The sequence below is a fragment of the Mya arenaria genome, chromosome 12, assembly GCF_026914265.1.
Source record: "Mya arenaria isolate MELC-2E11 chromosome 12, ASM2691426v1".
In the NCBI taxonomy this organism is placed as follows: domain Eukaryota; kingdom Metazoa; phylum Mollusca; class Bivalvia; order Myida; family Myidae; genus Mya; species Mya arenaria.
Window position 1 is genome coordinate 49,976,205 of NC_069133.1, and position 10,501 is coordinate 49,986,705.

The 10,501-nt window shown below is 33.9% G+C and overlaps 1 protein-coding gene across 1 annotated transcript; it reads right to left on the reverse strand.

The window, feature by feature from the left end:
• Positions 1 to 1,662: 1,662 nt before the first annotated feature.
• On the reverse strand, positions 1,663 to 10,349 carry LOC128211981 (dihydropteridine reductase-like). The gene is made up of 6 exons (XM_052917187.1): positions 10,220 to 10,349; positions 8,832 to 9,021; positions 8,419 to 8,559; positions 7,360 to 7,468; positions 6,579 to 6,662; positions 1,663 to 5,907 (listed from the first exon to the last, which is right to left on the reverse strand). Exons 1-6 carry the CDS (start codon positions 10,304 to 10,306, stop codon positions 5,808 to 5,810), a joined length of 711 nt encoding a protein of 236 aa, XP_052773147.1. The 5' UTR covers positions 10,307 to 10,349; the 3' UTR covers positions 1,663 to 5,807.
• Between the last annotated feature and the right edge of the window lie 152 nt (positions 10,350 to 10,501).

Below are 10,501 nucleotides of genomic sequence, written 5' to 3' on the forward strand. Positions count from 1 at the left end.
TTAAGCTGAATTTCCAAATGTTTGTTTAGATGTCAAAGTGCTTTCCCCTGTGCTAGAGGTGTACGCCAAGGCGAAAATCTTTCACCGATATTTTTTTCTCTGTTTTTAAACGGAGAATTATTTATTGCTAAAAATGACATAAGTTTAGTCCTATCTGAAGACAATTTCGAAATGTATATAAAACTGATTGTTATATTATGATATGCTGATGACACTGTAGTTTTTGCAAACACAGAGGAGGATCGCACGTGCTTTAAACTTTTAACGAATATTGCACACAATGGAAATTAGATATACATTTTGACAAAACTAATATAATTAAGGAATGAATTGCGGGGTTGATGTCATTAACGCCGCAATTCATTACTTATATTTACACCAATAGTTCCTTATTCCATTCAAGAATTGTTAAAAAAATACATCATTTCATTTAAGAAAAACATTCATGAATCCTTTCTTACCCATTATGTATACAGAACGACCCGACTGTAACCGGAAACATTTTTTCAAATGACGTCACAATAACGCGGGAAAAGATCAACCACTTGAAATCACTTTTAAACGTTAAATTGAAACACTTCTGACAACAATACATTTAAAATATAATAAATTAACATTTTCTAATATGTTGACTTATATTTTACGGGACCTGCTGACACAATACAAACAATAACACGATCAATAGTTTTCATGTGTATTGTTATGCGATGAATTGCGATCCGAACATATCAGAAGATGTTGTATGTATGTCCTTGCCGGTTATATATGAGGACGTTCCATTCGATCCTTGCACAGTTAAAAATGGTCACAGCTTTTGAGTTAGTCCCTGTGATATTCATTGTTGTGTACCGTGATTTGTTGTTGTTTTACCCTTGCTGAGAAGCATCAGCGTGGCATTTGATCCTTGCACTCCTGCAAAGATAACAACTTTCGGGCTTGTGCCTTTAGTTTCCAATATTGTGGACCGTGTTTTGCCTTTGTCTTACTTATTACCATTTTCCCGTGACAGTTGATACGTGCACAGTAAAAAAAAATGATAACAGCTTCTGGGAATGTGCCATGTAGTTTCAATCGTTGTGGACATACTTTTCTGTTGCGCTGTCCCTTGCTGATTATCTCTGGCCATTGTATTTGGTTCTTGCATAATTAAAACAGATTTAAACTCTAGGGCTTGTCCAAAGAGCATCGTCAAGTGTCGACTACGTTTTGTGGTCTTGCTCATCATATATTTGCCCGTGGCATTTGATCGTTTCTTCACAACTTCTGTGGTTGTGACTGTAGTTTCAACTACTGTGGACTGTGTTTGGTTCTTGTGTTTCTTAATTGGTGGCATTTGATCCTTGTAGTTAAAACAGATCACAGCCTTTGACATGACCTGTAGTTGTCACCATTGTGAACTGTGGACTATTGTTGTGTATCTTTATTGGTGGCATTTGATCCTTGCAAAGTTAAAAACAATCATAAGCGTTGGGCTTGGCCCTGTTGTTTCCATCTATGTAGACTGTGTCATGTGCATGTGTAATTTTAACCGTGGCATTTGGCCTTGCATATCTTAAACTATTGGGCGTGTCCCTGTAGTTTCCATTGCAATGACTACCACACTGGTTTTTGTACTATATTTGTTCTCATTTGCGCTTATACCATTAATAAATCTTGTTTTAATTTCAAATAAGGTTTATTCAAAACAATTTGGTTAGCATATTTTTACACAACAATATTAAAACATTTTAATATTACACACTACCTGATAATGTACATAAACATCACTAATTGTTTTATACGTTGATAAAGAAAAATAGTAAAAACTTCTCTTCAGCTTAATTGTGAAGAATTCTGGTAGCCTCCGTTATTTAAGTTTTAATATGCAACTTTTGGATGATCTGACATGAACATATTACATATACATGTACATGCTTTATCTTGCTCAGTTCAAGTTCTTGTTTCTTAAGCTAAGCCAGTCTATTTACACAGGATGCAGGGTAATTACAGCTGGTAATTACAGCTGATAATTGTCAACCCTAAAAAAATAGTCTGAGTCTGTTTAAGTAGGAGGGATTCTTGCCAGAAGCTGCGACCCTTTCCAAATTGCTTCATAAAGTCATCTAAATATATTCATTTCAAGGTACTTCTTACTGTTTTTGATGCAATTTTCCGTGCAAAAGAACAACTGTACAATAGTCTGATGTCTAAAGCTCTCAATTCTGATTTCAGGATAATTCCCAGACTCTTAGACCCCTGAAGATAAGGTTATTAGAGGGCTTTTACAAAAAGTAAATTTGCATTTTAATTAACTGAATTACCACTGTGCAATATGTACAAACATAGACTTGTAAACTATTTTTCTACATGTATGTAATAACATATTTTTTTCAGGTCAATGTATGTTATATATTATCTTATACATACTGATCTACAGCAATATTAATGATACCCAAAAGTCTTTTTTTGATTAAAATGTTCAGCAGTCTAGAAAACCATGTTTCTTTATCATATAAACATACAGGTACACATAACATATTACCCTAAACAAGATTAACTATGGATCACTCATTAAAACAACTTCAGTTCACATTCAGATTATATTAAAACGTTCACATATACCCCTTCTTACAAACTTGTACATTATTGGCATAATGTTTCTCAGTAAGCAGCCTTTCTAATAAGGCTTTTGGGAGATGCCAGTTGTTCTACACAGTAATGATAATGGACATAAAATCACAATCCTTAAAATTTACTTTCAGCATGAGGAATCAAAGACCACCGAAGGGTTAAGGGGCTTTGATCCCTGTTGAACTTTTAAAGGTACAAGTATAATATAATAATTCTAAAAATAAACACTCTCAACCCTGACTTTAGGATAAATCCTAATCCTTATGATCCTTGTCTATATTATTAATTCTAAAATTGCAAAGGTGACCCTTAATTAATTTGTTGAGTGTATATCTGTCTGTACAACAGTTAATCTACAAGAAAGGCACAGTCTACCCTTCCTCTGCATGCATTTGCTGATGATAGCATGGTACCAGTCTACCTGTACAACAGTTAATCTACATGACAAGGCCACAAGAAAGGCACAGTCTACCCTTCCTCTGCTTGCATTTGCTGATGATAGCATGGTACTGTTATACCAGTACAAATTAAACAAACAAGAATGCATTTACATCCAAAAACAAACATTTAGGTTAATCTGTAAAAGATAGTCTCTGGCATGAAATGAGTTGACTAGACGCATGATATAAAATAATTTTATATCTGTATATTACATACAGTTTTTATGGCCAATATATAAAATTGAACAAAACTTAAAAGTGCTAAAATGACTAATCTAAATTTTCATCAAACATTGAAAGTTCTGGAGAAAACTATTTTCTAAGTAGCTACATGTATGTAGGTAAGCACCTTAATTAATTACTAATAATAATAAATAATGTTGTGGCAAGCTTTGATATACCTGAACAAACAATATGAATCTCAATAAAATAGGCATAATTCAGCAGTTATAAAAGTAAGAGAAATTTATTTTTTACGAATGTTTACATCTTGTCTCTGGCAACATGTGTACCAAGTTTCATTTGAATATTTGGAATATTGCCACAAACTTTAAACATTGGTCATAACTAAAAGAATGTTCCAAATATTCCAAAAAGAGACAAGCTAAAATTTGTAATTTACAAATCCATATGTGGAGATGTCTTAGCTTTTGGGTAAATATAGTTATGCGATTAGAACCAAAATAATGTCATGTCATGTAAATAATTGAGCATTGAAATATGAGATTAAATTAGCAAACAACATCAAAAGAAAACTTGAATTATATGTGAGTACATTGTTTATGAGTAAAACATTAAAAAATAGAAAATGAACTGAATTTTGAACCATGAAAAATAAAAACCTAGGATGTATCCCATGAGAATTTAAAAAAAAACATGAAAACTTTAAATGTATTTATAATCTTTGCACATAAAATCAATTTCCATCAGCAAAAACAAGCACCTTGACCAGGGGCGTACCTAGGCATTCTCAAGTATGCCTTGATGTACACATAACTTTTGGTTCCCAAGAAAAAAATATCAAATGCGTAAGTCCTGAGATCAAAGGTAAAAAAAGGTTAACGGGTATAAAAACCGTACTTGTTACTGGTTAACATACCATAACAACAATCCAGGGCATTCATGATCTTAAATATCCATAGAAAACTTCAACATAATTATGTCTCTATTTTCATATATTTAAACACTATACTCATATGAAATCAGATTATCTTGCATGAAGAATGGAATGCTACACTGTATATTTATATATCTCTATTTCCTAAATTTCTAAATTTACAGAAACTAACATCACTTAAAATACGGTAGAACAAATGTATGACAACAAGTTACATGGTTAAAGTCACTTATTCTAGTACAACATTTAAAGTACTTTTTTATTTTTAAACTGTTCATATTTTAGGCTTAATTGATTAGTGGTACTTTACCATACATGTATATACTTGACATAAATTACAAAAACTGTTGATTACAGTGACAATAAAATGCAGCCAAATCTTATTCAAAATGCTTTCTGGTATTTAGTGTGACAATGGTTTAAACCAAACCCCATTTTACCCACCATGAAAAAAATATCTAAAAAAAAAATGTATACAAAAACTTTGATGACAGGAAGTGCAATGATTAGCATTCATTAGTACCGTAAACATGTCTTAATACATAAAAGTATATCAAATATATCAAAAGTGGAATGTTACTTATTTCCTTTGCATGATTTCATACACATGTATATATGGACTGACCAGTCGAAATGCATATAAGTCACCATTTAAAACAACACTTGAATGATATTTGGCACTAATAATTTAAAACATGAGTGTAGCGGATGGAATGCCCACGCTCTTCTGTTCTTTTAAGTCAATAAGGGGCATCACTCAACACTTATAGAAGCAAGAGTTCTGGGACTTGCTATAAATGTGCACATTCTCATTTGTAATATGTAAACAAAGTTTCATGCTAACATCTTCAATGGTTATTAAGTTACAGCCAAGTTAAAAACATTGCAGAGCCCAAATACTAAGGGGCACAACTTGAAAATTATAAAAGCCAGAGTTCTGGGCCTTGCAACACATGTGCACAGTCTCATTGGTAATAAGTATACACAATTTCATGTGAATATCTTGAATGGTATTTAAGTTATGGCCAAAGTGAAGTTTTTGCATGACTTTTTCAAACATTCTAGGGCCACTACCTGACGATTATTAAAACCAGAGTAATAGGCATTTCTATACATGTGCAGTTTATATCCAGTAACAAGTTTCATGTGAATATCTTGAATGGTTATAATGTTTTGGCAAAGTTGTTTTCTTCATGACTTTTTTTCAACTCATAGAGGGGCATAACATAACAAAGAGCAAGAGTTGTGGGCCTTGCTGAAAATGTGTGTGTTTTTTCTAAAAAATGAATACAACGGTTCATTTCAGTATCTTGAATGGTTTTTCAGTAATGCCTAAATTTAAAGTCTTTGCATGTCTATGCTGTCAGACAACATTCAAGCTATGACAATAAATTGCCTCCCCCCCCCCTCAAAAAAAAAAATCAGCTAAAAAGGCATATAATTATTTCATGCGGCTGGCTAACACAATATGACTTAGGTACAATAAATTTGATTTTTAACACTATTGATATAATAGATGTTATCTTCACATAAACTGCTCACAACAACATATCTAATATCTTGACAGTCTTAACATATAATATGTACTCAATTCGACAAAAACCCTTCACCAAGAAAAACAAGCTGCTTGTGAGGAATGTCTAGACAATAATGAGCTCAGTCTTATTGTCTTTGGTAATAAGCTGGACCAAGCTGCCGCTCTTTGGACGACCCTCATTGCTGATCCATTTGGCAAATGATCTGGAAAGCAGTAAGATAACGATTAACATGAGTACTGTGGGGAGGCAACGCCTGTCTGTTGTTGTTTTGCAGTCTGGTCCAAGTTTTAGACATTGCTATACATGTGTGTATTGTCTCCAGCAACATGTGTACCAATTTCCATATAATAATGAAAGTTATGGCTAATGTTGTAGTTTATGCTCAACAAGGCTGATACCAAAGACACCAAGGCTATGATGATACCTTGACTTTTTTTCGGAAAAACAGCTTAAAATGCTATGAAAAGTTTCCATAATGACAATAAAACTGCATTATTTGGAATATGCACTGTGACCATTTTTCTTTCAAACTTCATAAATCTTAAAAAGGTACTGTAGCTATTTTAATGTTGGTTTTGACCAAAATAGCAAGGTTTAAAATTAGCAACAGCATAATATTATAACATTGGTAAACAATTAATTAATTAATTTTTCACTCTGCTCCAAGAAGACCATTGGCTAAAATCTCACACATTTAACCTTCCTGAAACTTTTAATACCCATTTGCAGTAAATAAAACCATTGACTGAGGCCACAACTATTAAAGTTGAAGATACAATCTTTGAAGAAAATAAAAACAGCAATCTTTGAAGAAAATAAAAACAGCTTCTTTGACTCTCGACCTTATATAGATGATTTCACAACAGTGCTTACTCTGCAATAAACTCTAGTGGTGTCCAGGTGGTGTGGTCTGCATCTGGCATCCATTTCCTGTTCATCGGAGTATCCAATGTCACTCTGAAATAGACAAGTACTTAGTCTTGGAGTTTACAAGGTCTGCCTTCACCTATATTACAGCTTGACCTGCTGCATCACCCGTGTGACTTAAACATTTAATTTCTATACCAACAGAGGGAAAATTACACCCATGTTTGGTGGGATATATGCCAGACATTTCTGAGCAAAGTTTCTGTGAAAGCTGCAATTAATATTTATGGTTCCGAAGCACATGAAAGTAGGAAAGGCTACTCTCTTTAGAGCAAGACCACTGATCTCAGACAAGGCTGCATTGGCTATTGACTATTTAATGTAGCATGTAACTTTTCCAAGGGAGTTCCCCACGCCCTCATTGCGATGTGAATGCACCAGAAAATCCAAGAAGAGAAAAAGACAGATAAGGATGGAATACAGGATACTTCTGAGTTAGTAAAAAAAAAAAAAATGCAATCTCCAATCAAACTAGATCTACCACTAAACATTATGATTATTTGATGTAATTTATAATTTTGATAAATGTAAACTGTGTTTTGCTTGTTCTCAGTTCAGACTTATGCTAGTGGCATTATTCCAGGCATTAATTAGCAGGTAGTGTGCATTTGTATGAAAATCACCAACACTTATTAATTCATTTTTCTTTAATACACTTCAATAAATGTAAAAAAAATCACAAAATTTACAATCAATTTCACTACACAACTTTGTATGATTGACTTACGGAAGAATGGCCACAGCAGAAGCATTGGCAGGCAGACCACTGTTTTCTCCAGCAAGACTCTTGACCAGCTGATGAATGGCTGCTTTAGCCATTCCATAGCCAATCATACCTACAAACAATATATGTAATTAACAGCGTTAACATTGGAAAGGATGTTTGCTTCCCATGGAGGGTAACAAGTTCTGTAAAAAAGGAGGGAACAAGTTCGGTGAAAAATCAACAAGCCGGAATGTGCATATTCTGTTGTAAGTAAAGCTTCCCATAATGTTTCATTAAATTCAAGCCAGAAGTTGCTGAGAAAGAGCCCAGATATGTATAGACCTATATCACCTTTAATAGAAATTAAAAGGTCCATAACTCAGTGAAATATGTTCGCACAAGAATATGCTGAAAATTTGCACATCATATTGTAAATGTTAATTGAGTAAAAGTAAGTAGTTGCTGCGAGATTATATATAGAAATTAAAAGGGCCATTACTCTGTGATGAATCATTGAGCCGGATCATGCCGATAATATGCACAACACCCTTCCGTAAGTGAAGTTTCCTGTAAAGTTTCATTGAATTCAAGCCGGTACTTGCCGAGAAATAGCCTGGATATTAATGGACCTATGCTACACTAAAAATAGACATATAGCCATAAGCCGGTGGATGCTGCGAATAAGTCGGACAAGAAATAGTGGGACAGGCTTCAGTGAGCATACAATATTTGCTGATAATTGACATAAGCAACATGTTTTGTGCAGTGTAGTTTTAGTTTGTTAAAATACAAACATGACTCTGTGTTTCCTCCCTATTCTGTTTTCTTAAGTTATTAAAAACAAGGCCATGGCCAGATGAAAATTCTTATCTATTGTATTTAGCTTGCCAAGGGGCATTACTTAACATGTATCAAAGCCAGATTATTAACCTTGCTTAACCGCATTGTCTTCTCAGTGGTAAAATGTGTACCATGTTTACAATGACTACACTGGCATCACCAAGGCTAGGACAAGAAGTAAACTTTTTTCTTAAAAAAACAACAGATAAACTTAAAATCAAATTCAGTTAAAAAACTGACCTGGTGTGCCTTCTAGTGCGGGCTGGGCTCCGGGAAGTGTAACGATACCACCATCCCGCAGGTGCTTGGCTGCCAGGCTAGCTGCGATCGATGATGTCCATACGCTCTGCTTCCACATGGCATCCGCATTCTTTACGAATGCTGAAATTGTACACATACAGTTGAACGTAGCAAGATGAGTTGATAATTAAGAATTATTTGAGTGCTAAGGAATTTTTTATTTTTAATAAGTATGATACTACACATGTAGTCACGTGGCATATCACTATTACCGGTATACACAATATTTAACTGGTCTTTATTTTAGTCATAATAAATTGTTAATGAAACAAAAAATTGTGAAAATAAATGATTTTTAGAGCAAAAATTAACTATTCTCAGAAAAAAAACTGTGTCATACTGTTAATACTGACCTTTATTAGCTGCATTTCCACCAGCCCAACCACCAGCAACACATAGCACAGCATCCAGTTTGTTATCCCCAAGAAGCGTCTCCACATTCTTTGTGATATCTTCCTCCTGTTCAGTCCATGAGTCGCCTGGCTTTACAACAACATTTCCATCTGCCTGTTCATTGGGCACGAGATCAATGGAGCCAACCCACTGTTAGACAAATATAGGACAAATACACACATGAATGAATTAATTGGCATTCTTAGTGACAAAATTTATGCAGTGATTAAGCATATGATGTTGGGCTCACAAAAGTTTCTTATAGAATGTCTGATACACATCTACATAGGTATGTAGACCTACAGAATTCACATTTATCCATAAAGTTTTTAATCAAATGTCTATACATATGTACATTTGCATAAACACTCATTTATAAGATTTTATACTCATACATGATGACATGTGATTCAAAACTCACTATTTCCCATGAATATCTTTATTTGATTTTTAGAGCTCTCTTAATGATTGGAGATATCACTCATTCAAACAATGCTATCATTAATTCAATGGGAGCTATTGTAACGTGCGATGTCAAAGAAGGCCAACAGAGAAAAGCATGCTCAACGCTGAAGCGGTCAACTGGTCTTTTTATACAGTAAATTCTCAATGTACATGGAGACCGGGCTTTGCTAATTTGCATTTTACCAACCAAGTAAACATACCTATGAACGTACTTCTGTCTATAACGGAATGTTTTACTATGAAGGCACATTCGCAGCACACACAATCTTTAATTGAATTGAAGAGGTCTATAATTATTTAAAGAGCTTTTTAAATACTTGAGTTTATGTGGATTTGGTGTTCAGTACTTAGAATGCTTTATTTGTTCTTAGAAACATATTTTTTCTGCTACTTCTCTTCGTGACAAACAGGACCATGAACGCTTCTTTGCAAAACAGATCAATACAATTAGCAATATGAAACCCCTCAACCGTCTGCTTTTAAGAATATTTTACCAAAATATTTAAAGTATTCCCTATTATTACTTAGACCAAACCTAGCTTACCATTAACTTTAGCAAAAGAACACGTGAGGTCTTTATTAAGCAGTTTATCAAAGTACGTCTTGCTTCTTCTACAGCTGATCATACTGCACTTCTTATTAAAAGTATTAATGCTGTGTTTTAAGAACTTTTGCCCAACTCAGACCTCAATCTTGTGGAAATCTCATATCACTCCAATCCACATTCAGCCTTTCTCCAGGCATTCTGAGAAAGAACCACCTGCCAATATGACTTACAGTACTTTGATTTTAAAGGGTTTTGTCATATGGACACATAAATTAAGAAAATCTGAAAAGTTATGTGAAATGACAGCTTCTACAAACACAACCATATTACTCTTACATAATTTTTCGCTTTAAATGATGAGACAATGACCGATCCAAGAGCTCCTTTTCCACCGTAAACCAGAATTCGTCCTGCTAAAGCCATGGTTTGGAATATAAATTGACCTTGACCGATCGATCACTCTTCGCGCAGACGATTGTTTTACACTTTCGCAAGCGTCTGAAAGATAAATTTATTTCATTACTTTTTACTAAACGTCAATTAAAGGCAATTTTCGTCGATTATTTTCTAAATTAATAAATATAAAAACAACACTTTAACTTGATACTTAAAAATTAT